Below are 23,548 nucleotides of genomic sequence, written 5' to 3'. Positions count from 1 at the left end.
AAAGAAGTTATAAAGCATAATATGTTTTACTTTTTCAGAAACAGAAAGACACTCCCAAATAGTTTGAGATGTACGTTTTAGCAGTAATATCTGGTTTTCTATATTTTATGTAGCTGTTTTAAACAAGTTTTAAGTTTAAAAGATTATATAATTCTCAGTATGTCGAATGTTGGTATTCAAAAGTAAAGAAATAATTAAAAGGAAAAGCAGATGAAACATTAAAAATTTGCAAAATGTAGTAGTTTACATATGTGGATTCCAGGTGTAATAATGACCACAAACACACACACACTCAAAACACACACACACACATTCCACATTCCCATATTCTGCAAAAGTATTTTTTAACTTGAAAAACAGATCATTTACCGTATCTCAAATAAAAATTATTTTTACAAATCTATAATCATAAAACAAGAAGTTATGAATAGAAGCTTTTATTTGCCAAGTTTAACAAATTAAACAGCAAAAGAAAAAAAATACAGTGATGCTGAAAGATATTTTATTGGCTTTTTAAAAGACAGATGCAAATGAGAATATCTTATTCAATTAATTTTTAAAAATGACTTAAAAGGAAATAAATATAGGATCTAATACAATTTCTTCTTGCAAAATTCTCTAAAATGGACAATGCTAAAACCAAGCTTCTCATCTGAGAATCCCTAAAACTTGCATGTCCCTTCAAAGAAAAAAAGACTTTCTTACAAAGGACATGTGTGATACTCACATATTTAAAAAAAATTGTCCTGAAAAAGAACTCTAGCTTTAACGCCCAAATTTTCTATATATATATTAAGATCACTTAATTTAAAATTAATGAACAGATACCTAGACACAATTTCTAAGAAAATGCAGAAAGTAATTTATGCACGATTATTTACATAATGGTTTTGCTAAATAATAATGTAAATATCCTGTTCAAAAATCTGACAAAGCTTTTTTAATAATCAGCACTGCAGGCTTCAAAACCCTTTCTAGATAACAAAGGATGTTTCAAGTGTAGTTACCTAAACTGATCTAAGAGCCAGAAACTAAAACATTTGATATGGTTAATAATTTCATTTTTATTTTATTAAATGTAAGGTCAGAGATCAATGGCATTTACATGCTGGAATGCTGTATCACTCAACTCTTTCAATGATATCAAACACTGATGAACCAAACGTGGATTTTACTGCGAGACTTTATAGTTTTCTATCAAGTATAAGCAAATCTTTAAAATGGGCACATATGCAAATATGCAAAACAAGTGAAATACAAATATTTAGAGAATGAACAGAAATGGCTTTTAAACATAAACCACCCTGGCATTCACTTTTGATGTTCTATCTTTTCTTCACTAATTTAACTTCAGTTATTAGTAGTCTTCTATCCTATTAAAGTTGTGGGTTTACAGATGATCGGGAAATTTCACATTGGTAAGAAAGGAATGTCTGGTCGATGTAATCTAGGGACAAAGAAAGAATTAGTCTTATAAGGAATTAAAATGTATAATAAATGTAATGTTAAAAGTACATATATGTGTAAAATATAAATAGTGTAAGTACTCCCTTTATAGCATTACCAAAGTACATCTATTCTACTGATAAAGATGAAGTAGTATGCTATATTAATATTCTGCTGTGAAATATACTGTAAAATTGTAAGCTTCTATAAACCTATAAAACATTTAGATTTTAAGTCTTAAAAACAAGATAATCACGTGAATACTAACAGTTTATCTTTTAAGTAGCAAAATTGCCATGCCTTATATCTTATGGTTAATACTACAAGTTCTTAAGATTCGTGCTTGCAAAGACTTACACAAGCTATAAAGAAAATCTGATATTTTTCTTGGGGAGGAGAACCTTATAATGTAGCATTTCAATCAACTCTTGAATCTGCGTCAGAAACACAACTGTATTCGTTGTACTGAGTATGGATAAACTGTGTTTAAATTATAAATAACATTTGAACAACCAAATCACAAACCATACAGTAAGTGAAGGTTATGCAACAGTAAGCGTCAAACACTTGGTGAGGCCAGGGATGTGGTTCACACGTCACAGCACATGCCTTGCATGTGTCAGGCCCTGGGGTCAATCCCCTGGCACTGCCCCAAGCATCAGCACCAACACCCCACCGAACATTTTGTACTTATATGTACATTTACTATGGTCTAAATTTTATTTAATTTTAATCTTATAGTAGCCTATTTAGAAAGCTCAAGTACTTCAGTAAGCATCACATATGTAGTTGAAATACTTTAAAAATTCAAATCATTTCTAGCTATGAACGTATGGAACTTTAAAAAATAGGATAGAAAGTAAATGATATGCAATCTCTTCCTGTAATGCCATTGACTATACAATAAATCCCATTGCTACATTAAACAGCCTCCAGAAACTCAGTGGGTAACTAGTAAGAAGACAACCTCTGCTCTCTTCTTCATATATTCTCTATACAACTCTTGGTCTTTTACAATTCCATTCAGACAAGCTGTAGTGTTCACTGTTGACAGAAACTCGTGTACACATGAAGGAAGAATTAACAGAGCTCCCAGTTTCTTCACAACTTTTACTTCTGATCTAGTTTATTAAGATTGCATGGCAAGCTACTTCTCAATACCAAATTTCTTTCATGTTTATTTCATCAGATGTCCTTGTGCATCTTAATATTTTGTGTGTGCAAAATGCCCAACCCTTTGTCTTATTTTGTTTCTTAAGCTATCAAATTTTCTGCTGGTGATTAATTTGTATATACCCTGTAATCAATTTTGAAAAAGAAGTATTAGGAGATTGATTCAGAGTTTCAACTTGCCTTAACAATTTATGTAATTTTATGAAATTCAAATTTAAAGACCTGAAAGTTATCTCACAAAGTAACATTAATTTCAGTAAGCTGACTGATGGTATAAGCATATATTTGATATGTTGAATTCAAATTAATAACACAAATATACATTAAGCATTTGATATGTGCCTAATCAATTAGGATTAAAGGGAAGATACCTAATATTTATTGTTATTTCTTACCTCTATAGTAAGAAGAAATAACGTGTCCTATGAGCAGCTGCCATGCTTTCAGACATGTTTCTGACTTTCAGATAATTGACAAACCCTCTGAAGAAAAGGAGCAGGCCTGAGAAGGTTGAAATAATAAAAACATGTTAGGTTTTTATATAGTGAGGGGACATGATAAGTTTAAAAGATAATTATACTATAAACAATATCTTCTTAGTTTAAAAAATTCAATCAGTAAGATTTCATTTTATATTTTATACTATAAAGACTCCGTCAGAAAAATATATAAACAATTTGCTTATAATGGATAATAAAAATAAAGTCAAATTTTATTACCAAAGAACAAACATTAAAGACCATCAAAAAAACAAGTTACACAAAAATATGTATCATATAATTTACATAATAGATTCTAACTCACTGGAACAGATTCATCCCATATAAAAAATTTCAACATAGCATACCTAAAGTATTCAAAAGAGAATAATAATAATAATAATGTATAACACCTATAGGTTAGCAATATCAACTTCCTGCCATCTATGAAATCTAATATTTGAAAAAAGGGCATTACTTAATTTTAATTAGTCTTATATTCAAATACTAGTAAAAGAGTAATTTATAATAATAAATATGAAGAATCAGGAAAGAACACTTGGGAAAAGGCAACTCTGATTTCTTGAGTATTTTTATATATTTCATATCTTCTGTAAAAGACTATATTGAAATAACAACTATTTACATCACAGGTTATCTTTCATAATGTAAAAAAGCAATGCCTGTGGATTTTACTTCAAAGCTTCAGATGAAAAATAATAGCTAGGTATAAATAGCATTGCCATTATTAGTAGAGGCAAGCCTTTGATATATTTAAGCATACAATCCTAAGGGAAACATTTGTTAACTCTGGTAAATTTTTAACCAGGTAATGGTGGGAGGTTAAAAACAAAAACTGAAAGTATGTATGTGTGTAAAACTTTCCTCATCGAGAAGGAAAAGTCTGTCAATTTTAAATGAAAAACACCAAATTAAATTTGTACCCCCAACTTCCAAGCAGTAATTGAAACATTAAAAAAAAAAGTTCTTAACATATACTAGAAAGAAAAGATATGACATAAAAAATGACTCAAAACAAAGGGCAAAATTTCCTCTGAACTGGATTCTACCTGCTTTGCACATCCTAACTCCTTCTTTTTGTAACTCTGCTCTAAATTCTCTATCCTGTGCCCTTCCAGATGCAGTTCAAAGAGAATGTGATCTAAATAAAGTATTGTGACCCAAATATAAAAGTATTGTTGAAAATATGTAAACCAAAATTATTTGTGAAATCTCTTCTTTTATCTATGAATTCAGCTGACAATTCTAAGACATATATTTTGTTCTGCTCAGAAATTTTCTAAAATAAACCAATTCCTATCTAGAAACCAATGACTGAAAATTAAAGTGTGGTTGACTTTTCTTTAGTATATACTAGAACATTTTAATCATGGATTAGATTTTTTTAAATTCCCTTAAGTAAATGAAAGATTATAGCTCTAATACAGAACTGGGGTTTTATCTCTATTCCACTCCTGATAACTGTTCTAAAAGTCTTTGATATCTTAGTAAGATACATAAGCAGATATATTCTTATTGTGTTTGAATACTTCGTAGTTCATATAATCCTTTATATACTCATTTCTTACTTTTAAGAAAAAAAAAATCAAAAATGAATACAAATTGAAGCAGTCGGAATGCGGTGAAAAATAGAAAGCTGGCTAAACCCTAGTATGAGTCTGACTTCCCAACAATGTCACATTTCACTGTAACTATCAGAGAAAGGACACAAAATCTTAGTGACCTCAGCTAATACTATGAATGCTTCCCGAAAGATCCTAAAGATTCAATGGCATGACTAAATAATAACTCAAAGAGAAGACTGCCACCTACTGAAATCTTATTAGTTTCTGGTACAATTATTTTGCTAGGGAAATGTAGTCTTTTAAATCAAATAGAAACAAAATGCATTCTTCACACCAGTAAATAAATTTGAAATATGTACTAAAGGTATAATATTACCAGGCATCCAAAATTTAAAAAAAAAACAAACATAAGGGAACAAAAATTAGAAATCCATAAAATTTATTAATATTAATAAAAAGACATACCTTGTAAGAAGACACCACAGCAGTATTTCTGTGATCACTAGGCATGAAGCCTTTCCTAATGCCTGGCTGATTAATGATTAATGCAGGTACATTTCAAAAGTATAAAGAATGTCTCCATGATCCAAAAATAAGCGAATGGATAGAACATTCAAACTATCCTACTCTCAGCTCTCCTAAAAGCATTAAGAGAAATTATGCATGTGCAATTTCAAAAACATATCCTGAAATAATTGCTTTTTATCATGCTCAGATTTTCAAATTTGGTAGAATTCAATTCTCAATTAACAATTATTTAAATTGTTAGGCCCTTGATTTTAAGAAGAAAATCTAAGAAATCTGGAGTGCTACATAGAAATTATCTGAACAGTTGAGAAGATAGCAAGTATTTGGACATGAAAACTTCAGAGCATTCGTACTGATGCTTTTCATACTTCTGTATTATTGCTTTTTATATACTTCCAACAGAAAAATTTAAAAATACTAATATAAGGCTAAGAAAATCCAATATTATTGTTCTTCATTATTTCCATATAACTGCAACGCAATTTATTTACATGTTACAATTTTAGAAAATATCGAAATTTAAGAAATAAAAATTAATTGAGCTAAAGTGCATTAGGAGGAACTTACCAAGTACAAGAAATATCCACCAAAGCCAGTATTGTCCATTGAAATATCCAGTAAAATAATCAGAAAACTATGGAGCAAGCATAAATACATTAACTGTATTTGTTAACTATTGAATTAGCCTGTTTCAGAATGATTCATCTCAATCTTTTTAACACTTAAAAACTTAAAAACATCACAAAAAAGAAAAAAAAATTGACATACATAGAGAGGGGAAAAAATCTTTTGTAAATTTATAAAAAATATTTAGAAATAAAACAATGTTAAAAGGAGGAAGGGGGAGTAACTGCCATATTTTCCAACATTTTCTCATTAGAGATTTCACATGTCAGTTCTTTTTTCATAATCTCTCAAAGTCACAACTATCATCCTGATCACACTACAGTGACCTGCTGCTTTAGATATTAACACCAAAAGCCACATTAGTTTAATCTTATCAGATGGGGATGTTCTGCTGACCTCCAAAAAAGAAGAGCTTTTGACCTTCTGTACACCACCCACTGTTAATCACTGCCAAGAATACTGGGCACATAAAGACCCCCAATTCATTAGAGTCTTTTTATTTTCAAGCTAGATGCTCCAGTATTCAGTTCCCAACAGTGAGCTAAGAACAGCTAAATGAACCTTGAAGTGGCATTTCAATAGTTCCTATTAGAAGCAGGCCACAGTAAGCAGTTTTATATTCCCTGAAAATTAAGAATATGAACAGGCAAGTGGAAAGCAAGGTTGAACAATACTGCACAAAGGTATACTTTCCTTGCTATAATTTTCTAGGTACAATTTATTATTTTTAAAGGTTTATAAAGTCAATTTAGTTTTCTTCAGAGTAATTTCACTTAATTTTTCCATGCTCCAAAATTATTTTTTAGTGTTTGACATAACTCCAAAACTGCAAAAATGAACGTGTTTTACTTACTGTGTTCCACAACCAATTCCAAAATGAATCTGATTTAAATAAAAATTACTTGGCTAATATTGGAACTCAAATATGCCCCTATTTTAAGTAATCTCCAATTTTATAGAAAATTATTTCCAACAATTTACTAGTAATTTCCATAAAGACTAAGAAATCCTAACCATGGTAACAACTGGAATACTTACAAACTGCAAGTAGCACCACTACTGAGGAACATACCAAGAAACAAAGGTATAAAAAGGATATCTGGTTTTACTTCAATGCTTTTTAAGTATTTTCATGGGAAGTTTCTACACTAAATAAACCATGATCTAAATTCCAAGCTTAGACTAGCAGTAGAAAATTTAAGTACCAGTAAAGATACAAGTACAGCTTAATGCTACACTCTGAAAATATGTACAATGAGAAACTACAGCTTCTAAAGTAGGATTGTAAAAAGGAACCAATGTCAAATAAATATTAGAAATAAAAGCTTTTCATATAGCTTTTAGAAGCAATAATAATAAAAAGGTAAAGCAATACATTTTCACCTTCTAATTTTTAATATACTTACATATTTACCTAACAAGAGGAAAGTAAGAAAATTAAGAACAATGTCACTCTTAATCAAAATACTTCCTTAAATCTACTTAATTCAAAATATGAAAAAATAATGAGTCTATGGGGCTCACTTCTGAGTTAACAAAACTTTTAAAAAACACTAATATCATAAGGCTAAGAAAAGCCATTATTATTGCTTTTATAGTTAACTACTAATTGATCAATCATAGGCAACAAAATCAAAACTTTAGAAAATAAGTTAATGAAAATAAACCCAATTTTGTTATTAACACAGCACTTATTGTTTTATCCTATTTTTAAAAAACTTATTCACTTTTATTAAAACAAATATATTTTTAAATAAAAATATTAAAAACTTGGACAGAACAGTACCAGAACCTTGGGCGAAAAACTGTGTGTGTGGTTCACGGCAACTCAGAGCAAAAAGGCCGACATTTAAGCAGAGAGCCATGTGGGGACGCTCCTTTGCGGCCCCGCGCGAGATCGACCCCGGAGGCAACTGAACCACTTTGGACACGAGCGGCGCCCCCAAAATGCCTCCAAACTGTGTGCTGGGAGCTTCTGGCCCAGGCGCTGCCGGCAGGGTTTGCTCTTTTCTCTCTCAACTCTTTCTGTTTGAACGCAGCGAGGCTATAGCCGGTTTTTAGACTCTACAGGAAGTCCGGGATAGCCGATGGGCGGGACTCCCGGATCCGCCCTGTGCCGGCCGACATTTAAGCAGAGAGCCATGTGGGGACGCTCCTTTGCGTCTGGCCCAGGCGCTGCCAGCGAGTGATGCAATTACCAAAAGAATCTTCCTTGGACTTCATATAGAAATCCAAAACCTAATATCTTTTGATTGTTTGATTGTCAGCAACGTGTAAATGTTCCTTTTTGGCAGGGCTTAACGTGGGGGGAACTCCAAACAATAGTACTAAGTTTTTTGTTAAAGGGTAAAAGATTGTAGCGATAGAATTTTAGGCAGAATTTTCCCTGGACTTTAACGGGTCGGACTTTGGTGGGAAATCCTAACAAGAATAGTAAGTCTTTTGCTGAAATATTGAAGGCCACCAAAGTGGTAGCCATCTCTATAGACTGAACTAAGCCATATCCCCACGCCGGCTGAGAAGAAATATCCTTCTTTCTCGGGAAAAAACGCGGCGTGGCGTTAACCATAGTATGATGTCCATTAAGCTGACACGGACCTGGTGGCGTGGGAATCGGATGCAAGGGAATAAATTATTATGTACTTGGAACAGCGGGACGCTGGTGGAACCTTGAGCCGGGGCCGATACCAGCGTATTACTTTTGGTTCCAGAAACTGCTTGCAGACATTATACCAGACTATCAACTAAGCTAGAGCCCCACGCCGGCTGATGACGAGAAATAACCATCTCTTTTGGTTTGTTTCCCTTTGTCAGGCAGCGTGGTGATTACTAAACAGGCGTGATCTCGGTGGCGCGGGACGAGGGGGGAAAAAAATAGAAAAGTTATGTAACAAACAGCGGGACTTAATATCTCTACATTCTCAGCAATGGAGAGCCATCAAATGCTTCCTTGACAGTGGGACTGTCTTCTCTTTTTTGGGGGGAAACCCTAGCAACAATAGTGAATTATGTGTTGAAACATGGACTGTAACCAAGATAAAGCGTAAACGAAGTGAAACTTATCACTTACAAGGGCGGGGACTGGGGGGGTGGGAGGGGGCGGGAGGTATAATGGGGTGGTCGGTGATGGAATATGGGCACGGGTGAAGGGAAGGGTGTTTGAGTACTGTATAACTGACATAATCATGAGAACTTTGTAACCCTCCACATGGTGATTCAATAAAATTTAAATTTAAAAAAAAAAAAAAAAAGGCGAAGAGCAAGCAGTACAATTTATCAACTACCTACTACCTAATAAAGGAGATGGCCAGCTTTAGGAAAACAATCTTCTTTTCAGCACCAAACTTCAAGGAGAATTTATGGCTCAGAGAATTAAAAGTCAAAGTACATGTCACTGAGGTAACATAATCAGGAGAACCACTTTGAATTCAGGCCAAGCTAGATTCTAATCCATAAACAAACTGTGGTCTAGTGGGCAAGTTATAGACATTCTTAGTTACCACCACGCCATTCATACAGGTAGGGTTAACCAGAATTTAGCACTCTAATCATGAACAGGTACAGGTGCATAATCTGAAGCACTTTAAGAGCAGTTGCCATAGTAATTCTGGATTCTACTGACTCTGGCTTTTTTATTCAACTGGAAATCCAGATGAAATAGATATGCTTTGTAGAGATGATGTGCTTTAGTAATTGCACAATAACATTTCAATGTGGGGGTAACTTTTTAGAAGATTCATTTAAAATATAAATGGCTGTCCTGGTACTCTGGGGTACTCAACGCTCAGGTCCAATGTGGTAACACTCACCTCCGTGGTGCCAGAGACCACCAGGTGACCCCTGAGGTGCTCGGCGGCTTCCAAGGCTAGGCCCAGAGATGCTCTGCAGGCTGTGTGGGCCAGGCATGGACAGGGCATGCACCCTAACGGCTCCCCCTTCCCATCTCCTGACCTCTACATGCTTTTTCTTCAACACTCTCCTAGGCCTTATCCTAAAGAAAGTAGGAGGGGAAGGACTATATAAAAGAGGACCTAAAAGATGCAGTTAAAGGACAAAAATAAGAGATGGGGGAAATCGTATTAACAATCTGACTGTACAGCTTTTACAGAAATCTGAGTACTACAAAAGTTTCTGAGATGGGGGAAGAAATGAACTCTTGTCTCCCTACATATTATCTTATAAACAAAAAGAATTAAACACAGATTTCCAAGAAAAGAGAAATAAAAAAACAGATTAGAAGGAATAATTCTGGGTGGAAGAAAGAAACAAGTTCTGGTAGTCATCTAAAAGTTGAAACCTAACTTATGAGTTTCTAAAGTTAGAAAAAACAAGAAGATATTTAAGTCTATGATAACTTTACTAATAGACATTGTTACATTTAGGCATGCCTACAGCTTATCATAATACTAATAGATAAAATTTACTGGGCACATACACTTTTATAGCAGTTGTACAAAGTTTATTATTTCCGTATCTTACCAAAATCATGAATAGCAGGTATTATCAGACTATTACAAAGAAACTAATGCTGAGCACAATTAAAAAACTAGTTCTAGGTATAATAAAGTAACATCCTCATTTGATCTGGCAGAGCACAGTTCCCTGAGTACAAGGGCATACCTCCGAGTACTTAGCCAAGAGTAGCCCCCACGTACCACTGGGTATAGTCCCAATGACCCCACACAAAAAAATAACTTTAAGAATATGAGACCAAACTCAAGTTTTCCTAACGATAAAGCACTTCTCATGATTAACTTACTCTCATAATAAAGTTATAAAATCTTCACATCCCAGAAGTCACAATAATTACAGAAATAAAAGCTTTGCAATTATTCAATTCAAATGCACTAAATGAACATCTATGAACCACAACAAGATGTTGTATATTTTAATTTAAGGTAAAAGCAACAGAAATTATAGAAACTCACTCTGACAATAAGGATCCATTTGATCAACGAAAGGCCAAATCCACAGATAGCACCGTACCTTCCAGCGATGGTATTGGTGATACAGAAGGATAAACAAAATCCAAGCCAGTTGAAAATAAATGCCACTACAAGCAAGAGAAACAGTTCTTTAAAGAATACACTTTGTGAGCAAATTAAAAGGCATAATATTAACAGTACTTTTTGCTTAATAGAAAACAGAAGTTCTAATCAAATATTCTTTCAATTATAGTTATAGTCTACAAATATACTACTTACTATATACACTAACAAATGGGTAAGCTTGGTTTCAATTTGGTCAATAGTTATCAATTCAACCTTCTAAAGCTTTTGACCTATGGGTGAAACTGCAATTTTAACCGCCACCAACAAAAACTGGTCATAATACAGCATTCATAAAATCCTGCTGAAGTTCAGCCTAAGCAATCAGCGAACTAAACCAACTTTAAAAAGAGAATATTAAAGATGAGTCAAACGTATATAGAATAGAGTTTTCAAAGCAGAAACTATTCATCACCCTCTTTCCACCTACTTAGCAAACTTTTGTTTTTCTTCAACCCTGTACCCCACTACCAACCTGTGTCTTAATTTCAGGGAAGGCTGGGTCCAATACTTAGCTCCCCAAATGGATCCTTGTACTATGTGAGGTGGGGGTAGGGGAGGCGGGGTAGAAGGAATCACAGAAGTCCTGAATTTCCTATCCCTTTTTAAAAATGTTAGTTATTTTTACAGTATTTTGCATATTGTAACAATGTTGGGTCTCATTCCCCTGACCCTGGAAGAGCCTCTAATGCGGCACCGTTGGGAAGGATGAGTAAAGAGAGGCTTCTAAAATCTCAGGGATAGGATGAATGGAGATGCTACTAAGACCGCTCGAGCAAATCAACAATCAACGGGATGATATGGATAGTGATTTTTACAGTACCAGGGATTAAACCAAGGATCTCACACATGACAGGCAAGTGCTCTACCACTGAACCACATCCTCAGAGCCTCTTTTCTTTTAAACAGTACTTCTGAAAAACATGATTTGGTTTTTAAAAACAAATGAGAGCAAGGATGGAATCTGAATTAAGTAAGAGTTACTCTAAACAATTTTGAAATGTGTTATGGATACAAAACTGTTTACTGAGCCAATAGCTTTCTTTTATGTATATTTGAGAATTTCTATAATAGAAGCATTTTTGGGGGGATGGAGGGAAAGGAACGGGTTTGGAGATAGTGAAACTGCTGAGGGATCCGGTATGAACATTAAGGATGAAAACACTGCTCCAAGTGGGAAAGACCACCAGAGAGCATGGACACTTCTGGGCCCAGTTCTGCTCATCCTTTGATTTCCTGTTTGCTGAAATAATTTCCTACTTGGAAATAGCTAAGAATTTCATACTACTTGTAGATGAAACCATTCTGAACTAGGTCCCTGAGATATAAGAATGCACCATTTCTAAGAAATAAAAATAACTAAATGTTAAGTCATCATAATAAAACATCTAAAAATTAATTTTAATCTAGCTTTGGGCCCAGACAATAAAATCCTGAGGAACTTTAACCAACCCTCAGAGAGAACAAGGAAAATTAACATTTTTCCAGAATTCTAAAGGCAAACAGGAAACAATTTAGGTGAACTATTTCTTTGAAGTAATTCCCATGTTCCGGTAATTTCTTCCTTCCTAATGTCCTTGCGTCCGAGCTTTTCTGGTTATTCAGAAGAATGTTTATTATTCAGTGTGGTATCAAAGGAATGAGCTTTGAAATAAGAAGCCTGAGTTTGAGTGCATCCACGCATTGTATGTGCACTGAGGACTAGTATGTTCTCTGACCTGGAAGTACCTCCTTCACGTGAGAGAATGCATGTGAAGAGTACAGCACAGAATCTGGAATTTTGTGATGACTAGAAAAAATGTTAGTCATCATCACTACTAGTGATATCTTTTCATAACGTCTTTTCCTTACAATCTTACAGCTTTTTCCCACTTTCTTATCTTGCTCTTTCTCGCTCACAAACTCTCCTCACATGTCTCTAAATAAAACTATTTTATTTAAAAATAATAAAATCTCTCAGAAGACACTGCTGGAAACAAAGTTTGTTGAATCTCCTTTTTCCCTTTTGTCACTCTAGTTACTGATCAGTTTGCTACACCCATACCATCTACCTCACCAGTCACACTGCTTCTTCCTCCTGTACCAGAAATTCTTCTGTCTTTAGAAAATTCTTAAACTTTTAGTTAAAATCAAAGAACATAAAAAATTTCTCAGTTACTAGTCACATTTTCAAGAACTTAACACGTGACTTATAGTCACCACATTGAACAGTGGAAATAGACTATTTTGTCATTGCAGAACACTTTTGGAAACAGATACTCTATATCTAATTAACTTCATGTATTAGGTGTAGGAAAAATATACATAACAACACTAGGCAACCTAAACTGACTTTGGGTCCATTTGAAATAAAAAATTTCCATTCAACAAGCACGACAATTCCCAACTGGTGAGTCACATGTTCCAATGACAAGCTGAAATGCTTCCCTTCTGGGCCCTGAGAGCAGGTGGGTGAGATGTGAGGCAGGGGAGCAGACCAACACCAGCACTGGGCACTTTCCTTTATGTCGTTAACCTTCTGTTACTATGTAAGCACATTACACTGTCAAAACCGAGGACGCAGTAATGAAGAAAATACATAAACAGCAAATATCCCAAAAGTGTATATTCACTTTTAAGTGTGTTTAGCTTTGGAGGGTAAGAATTCACTGCCAGCCAATTTCTTCAAAAGCAGATGTACAATGTCTATTATTTATCAATGTAAGCAATAAGATTCAAGAAAGATAAAAATTACCACTGAGGCATCATTCTATTTGCTCTGTTTGTTATGAACTAAACCAGCCCCTCAAAATTCAGAGACTGACATCCAACTCGCGCAAAAGTAATGCCCACAGACTACAGGGCTGCTGGAGGCCGTTCCCGGCGTAGAGACGCCAAGAGTGGAGCCCTAGTGCACTCAGATGGGTGTCCCTCAGGAAAGGGCTCCAGCTCTGGCGCAGGGAAGTGGTGAGCAAGGGGGGTGTGAGGGGAGCTGAAAGGTAGTAAGTAAAGTGTTATGAAACAGACCCTATCAGCAACAGTACTGTACACCACTGTGACGGAAGTTATTTTAAAAAAAAAAAGGTCTCACAGAGGCAGACTGGGGGCCGGCCATTGCTGAAGAGAGTGGAGTTGGAACACTGCATGCCTGAAACCCAGTTATGAATAACTTTGTAATTCACAGTAAACATTAGATAAAGTCAAACTAAGGTAACTGCTCAGGACTCTTCAAAAGAATCAAAATCAGGGGCTGGAACAATAGTCCTTGGGGATAGGGCGTTTGCCTCACACACAGCCAACCCAGGTGTGATCTCTGGCATCCCAGATGGTCCCCCAAGTCTGTCAGGAGTAACTACTGAGTGGAGAGCCAGGAGTAACCGGAGCATCACCAGGTATGGCCCAAAAACAAACAACAAAAAGAATAAAAGAATCAAAGTCATAGATACACACAAATTTCAGACTTTTCCTGACAAAGGAAACATGCCAACGAAATGTTAATGTCATTCATGATCCTGGATACTATTCCAAACCAGAAAATAGTAGTCACTGGGCAAGTCAAAATTTGAATAAGGTCTATAAAATAGTTACCTGTATTCATTAATGTTAATTTCCGAATGTTGATCACTGGGGTTGAGTTAAATTGTTAACACTTGGGAAAGTAGCTCAAAAGGTGTATGAAAGCTATACTGTTCTTGTGACTTTATTCTAAGTGCAAAATTATTTCAAAATTAAAAGTTAATAATTTGGGGGGTGGGGTGGTATGCCACAACCAGCAGTGCTCGGGGCTTATTCCCGGTTCTATGCTCAGGATTACTCCCTGCAGTGCTTGAGAGACATCTGGGGTTTCAGGAGCAAACCCAGGTTGCCTGAACACAATGCAAGCACCTATTCATTGTGCTATCTGTTATCTCTCCAGCTCAAAAGATGTAACTTTTAGGTGTATCCATGGTGATAATCAAAAGAATTTAATAAAATGCTCAACATCATTTTTAGAAAATGCAAATTAAAGCCAAAACGATAAACAACCACACACATATTTGCTGCCAAAAACTTTTTTTTCAAGTTCAATATCAAATGCAGAGCAGCAAGAATTCTCATTCACTGCTGGTGGGAATGCAAAACAGTAAACTCTTGTTCAGAAACAGATTACTAATTTATTAAAAGTCAGAACTGATGTTACAAAATACATAATTCAAAAAGTTATAATTTCTTGGGGCTGGAGCAATAGCACAGCGGGTAGGGCGTTTGCCTTGCACGCGGCCGACCCGGGTTCGATTCCCAGCATCCCATATGGTCCCCTGAGCACTGCCAGGGGTGATTCCTGAGTGCAGAGCCAGTAGTAACCTCTGTGCATTGCCAGGTGTGACCCAAAAAGAAAAAAAAAAAGTTATAATTTCTTTTCAATTATTGATATCTAAACAAACAAAATTATCTACATCATACAGATATATAATGATTCACACAGACACAAATGCTCAGCCTTGATGGAAAAAGTTCTATAAATAGGTTCCATTACTTTTTTTTTTTTTGCTTTTTGGGTCACACCCGGCAATGCACAGGGGTCATTCCTGGCTCATGCACTCAGGAATTACCCCTGGCGGTGCGGTGCTCAGGGGGACCATATGGGATGCTGGGATTCGAACACGGGTCGGCCGCGTGCAAGGCAAACGCCCTACCCGCTGTGCTATCTCTCCAGCCCCGGTTCCATTACATTTTTAAGCACTAGGTAGAGTTCAAAGTCATTTCCATAGATTATTAATTAGCCAATAAACCAAATTTTAATTTCTCATTTCAACTGACAAATGCCTAACTTGTAGTCCATCCTCTGAGAAAGAAAAAGCTGTCAAAAATAAGATTACAGGGACCCCTCATATACTGCTGGTGAGAATGTTGACTGTTCTAGCTATTTTGAAAATAATATGGATGACATTTCTAAAAAAAAAACTAGAATTGAGCTTTCAAGTGACTCAGCAATTCCATTCCTGGGAATATACCCCAAGGGCCCAACAGCACAATGCAGAAGAGCCATCTGCATGCCTATGTTCATTGCTGCACTATTCACAATAGCCAGAATCTGGAAAAAAACCAAATGCCCAAGAACAGATGACTGAATAAAGAAACTATGGTACATATACACTACAGAACACTACTCAGTCATAAGAAAATATGAAGTTATGCGATTTGCTGATATGTGGGTAAATCTAGAAAGTCAAGTGCATCAGAGCACGACGGACAGACACAGAATGATCTCACCCAGGTGGGATTTAAAGAAGCATAGGGAATAACTAATGCTCAGAGGCAATTACGTGCAGGGGAACTGGTCCCTAGTAGGAACTTGCCAGAGGGGGCGGGGGAGGGGGAACAGGTCAGGGAAGGGACTACAACCATAATAGGGAGAAGTGGTCACTCTGGATGAGGACTGGGTGCTGCAAGGAGGTAAAGCAACATGCATGACACCCCAACAGTATCATTGTAACAGTATTGTAAACCTTCCTGCCTAAAAGGGAAAAAAGGAATAGAGATAGAGGCAGGCTAGAGGACAGGAGGGAAACTGAGAACCCTGGCGAGGGAAGTGGACACTGGTGAAGGAACTGCTGGAATACTGTATACCTGAAACACAATCATGAAAAACTTTGTAATTCTGTAATTCATGGTGGTTCATTAAAGATATGTTCAATTAAAAAAAAAAAGATCAGATATACACAGGTTAGGCATGCATGAGATTTTCTGTGGCAACACTAAAAAGAGTAAAGCAGGAAATACATTATTAGAGAGAAAGAGGTTTCTTCACCTCATTTTCTAAACATGAATATGCGAATATCGCACCAAACTCAGGTGACAAACTTTTAGGATTATAGCAATAAGAAACTGAAACGTAAACACCGAAAACAGAAAAAGTAACAATTAAAACAACAAAAGGTTTTAATCGAAACATCACTGATAGTCACTGCAGCTTTATTTGTATACATAAAATGCTTAAATTGTAAACCACAGTAGATAAAATCAAGTTCTAAAGCTCAAAAACAGACAACAGAATAGAATCTAGACAACTGCTACTAAAAAACCTGAGCATGGAAAATTGGCACACTGCAATTTAGAAAACAGCCACTAGGTGGTAGTAATTACAAATAAATCTGTACTTCCTAAGTACAAGCACCAGCCTGCTCAGAAAACAAAGTCATGAAATGAAATTTGTAATTTTACTTTTGTAATACTGGTGTAATATTTGTGTATAAAAATATAAGTTGCAGAAAGAGGCTGGTGGGGCATTGGTAGCATTGGTAGCAGGATTAGTGCTGGAACATAGTATGCCTAAAATTCAACTATATTCAACTATGAATAACTTTGCAATTTTATGTATCTAAATTAAATATAATTTAGATTAATTATAACTTAATAAAATTTCTGATAATTTACATTAAACATAAACATATTTATGTTCAATGATTTATCACCAATGGGCAAAATTCAACCACATATATACGTACATGTAAGTAACCATGCATTTACAACAATTATACATATTCCTGAAATGTTTTAAAATCTAAAAAAACTGAGACTAAAAGATAGAAGAGTTAAATGAAATATAGTAATGAATGACAATTAAGATCTGAGTCAAAAGGCAGATGATATCAAGTACATGTTATTATTCCTAACACGTATTTCTATAATACAAATAGTACAATACAGTTCATTCATTTGTGTCCAATTAAGATGCTCAGGTGGTATGTATTTTTTTAAACTCTTTTTTCAGTTTTTCCAGAGGATGGATGAGGTGTCACACCCAGGGGTACAAGGGAGTTTCTCCTGACTCAGTGCTCAGGGGACGATATGCAATGCCAGGGATCAAACCTGGGTCTCCTGCAGGCAGAGCATGCAGTCTGTTGAGCTATCTCCCTCGAGGCTGAAAAATTTGTCCTAAATATAAAGGGCTACTAGGTGAACTCCAAAAAAAAAAAAAAAAAAACTAAAAAGAAAAACCAAGATCCACTAAATTAGCAGGACCAAACCGTCCTCATTTGGAGCTCATGTCTTCTCTTGCAGGAGCTGAGAAGATGCAAAGGTCTGGAGTACTTGCTCTGCACGTGGGAGTCCCGGGTTTGATCCCCAATAGGACAGGGTCCCCCAACACAGTTCCCTCCCCAAGCAATGAGCTAGGAATAGCACCTGAGCACCACCAGGAATGACCCCAAAACCACAAAGAATAAAATATTCAAATATAGGGCCAGAGCGATAGTATAGCGGGTAGGACATTTGCCTTGCACGCAGCAGATCCGGGAACCCCAGCATCCCACATGGTCCCCAACTCCCACGGCCGCCCCAGCACCACTTGCAGTGTCTCCTAAGTGCAGAGCCAGGGGTAAGCCCTGAGCATCTCCGATGTGACCAAAAGGCAAAAAAAAAGAAATATATATATATATATATACACACACATATATATATACACACACACATATATACACATTCATTGCCTTTTTACTGTACCAAACATCATGTAATTAGGAAAGTAAATTTCATATATATACATTGGATGTCACTATCATAAATATAAATTATAGAGAAAATATAACTGGTTCACCCACCCATTTTAAAGTGATTATCTACTTCTATTCTTCAGCAGATTACTCTTCAGAAATAAAAGAACGTCAAAATGGAGGAAAATATAAGTGAATTTCAGATTTAAAAGTAACTCAAGAAGTATGTGTATTCTATGCTTTCTATTTTAAAGGTGAATGTCACATCAACTGTGTCATCATCTTTAGAAACTGACATAGTGCGAACTTGTCACTGCTTATAGATGTGGCCTGGATTATCTTTACCCTATATAAGTGTCATTATAAGTCACATTTAAAAAAAAAAACTGACAGTTTGATGGGCTGTAGTGATAGCATGGAGGGTAGGATATTCACCTTGTACGTGGCTGATTCAGGTTCGATCCCAACACCCTATATAGTGCCCAGACCCACCAGGAGTCATCCCTCAGCATCACTGTACATGGTCCAAAACCAGAAAGGTAAAATTTGTAAGAAAGTAACAAAAAGTTTTCTCTTTTTGTTGCTATGAATTTGAAGCACTGATTATATAATATATATTACTTATTTAATAAATCAAGCTAAATTCTTTAAAAACAAAAAGAAAACGTACTAGTGAGAACTATAACCATCTTACCTCAAGAAACTATAGATAGTTAATCAATTGTTAAATTAAGAAATCTGCAGGAATAGGCAAGGAATGTGGTTCAGTAATAAGGTTTATGCGTTGTATGCATGAGGCCCTGGATATAATGGCTTTTTTTTTTCATACCAAAAATATTTGTAAGTTTAGAAAATATTACTTAGGTTCCTATTTTTCTACTTGTTATCCTCCCTGGCCCCCAAATAAGGTTTATGTATTTTTCTTTCCTTCGTCATTGTCCAGTTGCCCTATATATCATCGCCTTCTCTAATCTTTCTTCTAATTTAAAGACATTCAAATGGAAGTCTTCTGCCTCTGAAGCAGAATTTAGTTTCATTCTACATTCTCCTATAGCAGTGACTAGATCTGCAACATTCTCAACAGAAACATACTTAACTGAAATATGCTCATAACTCAATACTGTAGCACCAAGCATAACTATGATTTATAATTAGTATTTTAACAAATTCTAGGATTTGTATAACATGAACACACTTTATCATATCATAAAATAAAATATATATAAAAGTATCATAAAATGAGGAATTTTTATGCTGTAATAGGTAGAGAGAACTGAGGCCAGAACTATAGTACACTTGGTAGGGCACTTGCCTTACATGCAGCTGACCCGGTTTTGTCTCCAGATCCTATAATGTTCCCCCGAGCTCTGTTAGGAGTGATTCCTGAGTGCAAAGCCAGGAGTAACCCTTAAGTATCACTGGGTGTTCCCCAAAAATGGTAGACAAAACTAATATCTACCTTTTGTCAGTGACTTTGTTACTCTAAACATACATATGGCCAATTTATGCAAACAAACAAACACAGCCTGGGGAGAAGAAAAATCACTTACTGAAAAACGCCAGCATGAAAATGCCATCATTACCCACTCTGAGCTGGTCTGCATCACTGAAGTCATCTCTTGGTGTACACTCTTCCTCCTGAATCTGTGAAACACAGTAGTACTGTATCGCATCAAAGTGATTATAAACTGATTTTGAAAGAAAAGAATTTAAATAGAATTTAAAAAGAAAAGAATTTAAAACCTGATGTCCTCGATTTGTGATACAGACAAAATGAGTCTATGACTACAATGTCAGCAATTTCACATTAAGTAATCAAAAAAAACTACCAAGTGTAGAAACAAGAGCCAGGAGGAGTGGTCTGCGGCTGGAAGCTTGTCACAAGTGGGAGAAGAGAAAGCAGTTAGGACAGAGAAGGGACCACTATGACAATGATCGTTGGAAATGATCACTCTGGACAAGAGCTGAGTGCTGAAAGGAGGTAAAGCGGTATAGAAAGTAATTTTTTTTTTAAAACAATAATGCCTTAAAAAAGAGAGAGAGAAGAAAAGTAGCTGCCATAGAGGCAAGCTGGGAGGTAGGGGGGAGGGAGAAGAGGGCGGGGGAGGGGGACAGTGTGTGGCAAGAGGAAAACCCAAAACACTGGTAATGGAAAATGTACACTGGTGAAGGAACTGCTGTTGGGACATCGTATGACTGAAACCTAATTAAAAATAAGTCTGTCACTATCTCACAGTGATTCATTTAAAAAATTAACGAGTACTCATTTTTCAAGGACAACTTCAAAAAGATTCGGGGGGAGCCACACCTAGCAGCTTGCTCCTTACTCTGCCAAGGGATTACTCCTAGTGATCAGAAAAATAGGAAATAAACTATTTCAAAGACAGTAAGAGGAGCACACTGCCTCTTTTTATGTACTACCTTTCCAAGGATGTTGACTACGTCAAGACATGTAAGAGAACTTAGGGCTTTTGTCTTCTTCCTCATTTCCCACACTAGTGAACTCTCAAGAGAGTGCTTAGTAGCTTGATTGTGTTTTTATTAAACACCAACATGTGCCAGATAATAGCTAAGTGCTAAAACTGTACACACAGAGTCCCTCTCCTGAAGCTTGCTAGATATTATGTTGAAAAAGACGTTCAACAATTTAAAACATGTTACCAAAAAAAAGTTAATCCTACCCTCTATGGGGTGTAAAAGGGGACTAATTTAAGACTGTGTTAGTTTAAATGTTTCAAGTGACTTATTTGAAAATTAAAAATTTTTGTGTTTATAAACAATACATATACATTGCTTTCATCATCCTGTACTATACATTCTACCCGACAAATTTATTTCCTACGTTCTCCAGTGAGTGGCTTAGATAAATAAGCTTTCAACCCACCACTTACAACTGCATATAACCGAATACTTATTGAGTGCATGAGGAGCCAGGGTACTGAACCCTGCCACACTGGCCTTGACCTGCAGGCTGCATTCGCTACTGTGACCACGCCAGTGGTTTTGATGGGGTATATTCTACTGCTGAGATACAGAAGTAAAGAAAAGACTAAAGAAGAGAGAAAAATTAAGAAAAAAGAAAGAAAAGAAAGCTACATGAACAGACACTGACATGCACAGACCTATTTTTGCTCTTACTAAACGTACAAACCAACTGGTAACAGTACTCCTCGAGGGGAAACGAGCGCGTGTTCTTACTCTTTGAGCTGTTTCTGCTGCTGCTGCAGCCATTGCAGCTGCTTTGGCCTTCTCAGCTTCGTCGTAGGTAGGAAGAGAGGTAGCGACACTGTAGGGAGGCGGCACGGGATAGAACTCACTGTAAACTTCCGCATCTGAAAGAACAGGGGAAAGAACAATCACTAACACAACTTATTTCAGGTCACCTGAAGCCCCCAAGTCTAACTTGAATAATGTGTAATAGCCACTGAAAATTTTTACTCTTGAGTTCTGTTACAAGACACATAATACAAACTACAACCAAATACATGTATATTATTATTAGCTCTGTATTTTTTATTATAAAGAGAAAGAACTGGTAAATATGATCTAACAGCTGGTAGAAAAAACGAGAATGTGAAGAATGAGATTGTGAAAATATGTGCAAGAAAAGCTAAGGGAAAAAAACAACATTCAAGCATCTTCTGCGTGCTAAGTGCCAGCCTCGAAATACTGAATTTGCTTGCCTATAACCTTTTGTTTAGAAATGTGATCTCACTTTTTTTAAAGATTTTATTATTGAATCGCTGTGAGACAGACCCTCACAAGCTGTTCATGATTAGGTTCAGCCATACAGTGTTCCAACACCCTCTTTCCACAGTGCACATTTCCCGGCACCACTGTCCCCAGTCTCCCTCCGCTCCCCCTCCCTCGTATGGGAACTGTGTTTGGAACAGAGATACTGAAAGGCTGTCCGGGTTATCCCTTTACCTACTTTTAACAGTTCTTGTCCAGCACGATCATTTCCAGCTATTACTGTCATCCTGGTCTTCTCTATCTTCTTACCCACCCTCTCCCCACACACACACTTGTGGTGGATCCCTTGCCATAGCAGTTAGGGAACTAAAAGATATTAAGGGCATCCAGAAAGGAATAGAAGAAGTCAAGCTCTCACTGTTTGCGGATGACATGATATTATACTTAAGAGAAACCTATAACCTCTAACAAAAAAACTCCTAGAAACAATAAATTTGTATAGTAGAGCGGCAGGTTACAAAAACAATACACAAAAATCCATGGCTTTTCTATATACGAATATAGAAATACTAAAAAAAAAAAAAATCCCAACTAGCAAAAGAAAAAAGCTAGAAAGAAACATTACATTGCTAGAGTTTGAACCCCTTGTTAATTTTACTTATTTTTCTCCTACCCTCTGAAGGGCACCAGTTCTCAACCACAATACCGACACGCCCAGATCATCTTCTTAGATGTTATGAGACCACAGGCAAATCACTTAAGTACTATGAAGTTCCACTTTCTCATCCACAAAATTGATACAACAAGGCTATTATGGAATAAAGTAGGCGAGTATTCAAGAGGACTATTAAATGTGAGGCATTACACAGTTCTCACCTATTATTGATGTTGCTCAGACCTATTAAAGCAGACATAAAGTGACTTACAGAAGAATACAATGTCCACAAAAAAACTGGCACTGCTCATGCTTAAGATATAATAACATTGATTAATAAATTATAAGAAAAATATCAATTTTTCTCATTAAGCAGAGAATAATGTTCTAGAATTCTCTCTTCTGAGTTACTGAGCTCAATTATAGCCATGAAATGTTTAGCAAGAGTATAAAAAGTGAAAGAAAGGAAAAAAGACCCAATATCACAATACACAAACACTTGGGCTCAGCTTGGAAAGATACAGCAGTTTGGGCACATGGCTTCAATCCCTAGCACCGCACGTGACCTCCCCCCAAGTTCCACCAAGCACTGATGGAGCGGCACAAAAACAAAGAAAAAGAAGAAAGAAGAAAAAGAATTAAACCCTGGGTGCAAGGAGGGGGTTCCACGCGGGTGGAGTTCTGCTGTGTGCAGGAGTCCCACCTTCGCTCTCTTTACTACATCATCCTGCACACAGACAGTGACCTCCAAGCCCTGAGCTGAGAGTATCCTCTGAAAAAAACACCAGGTGGCACTCCAAAACCAAAAAAGAAAAAAACAAAAACAAAAACCCCAATGCCTGAATCACCTGTGCCACTA

General features: G+C 36.1%; 1 protein-coding gene across 1 annotated transcript in view; it reads right to left on the bottom strand.

Annotated features, from left to right (window-relative positions):
* Positions 1-421: 421 nt before the first annotated feature.
* NDFIP2 (Nedd4 family interacting protein 2) overlaps positions 422-23,548 on the bottom strand; it is a 61,933-nt gene continuing 38,806 nt past the window's right edge. The window contains exons 3-8 of the mRNA XM_004604015.3: positions 21,540-21,673; positions 19,892-19,985; positions 10,768-10,892; positions 5,780-5,846; positions 3,015-3,120; positions 422-1,447 (exon numbers count right to left, since the gene is read on the bottom strand). Coding sequence (XP_004604072.2) covers positions 3,017-3,120; positions 5,780-5,846; positions 10,768-10,892; positions 19,892-19,985; positions 21,540-21,673 — 524 coding nt within the window. The 3' untranslated portion in view covers positions 422-1,447; positions 3,015-3,016. The remainder of the gene's footprint in view (positions 1,448-3,014; positions 3,121-5,779; positions 5,847-10,767; positions 10,893-19,891; positions 19,986-21,539; positions 21,674-23,548) is intronic.

This window comes from Sorex araneus, chromosome 1, assembly GCF_027595985.1.
Source record: "Sorex araneus isolate mSorAra2 chromosome 1, mSorAra2.pri, whole genome shotgun sequence".
Taxonomy (NCBI): domain Eukaryota; kingdom Metazoa; phylum Chordata; class Mammalia; order Eulipotyphla; family Soricidae; genus Sorex; species Sorex araneus.
This window is presented reverse-complemented; position numbering and strand designations above follow the sequence as displayed.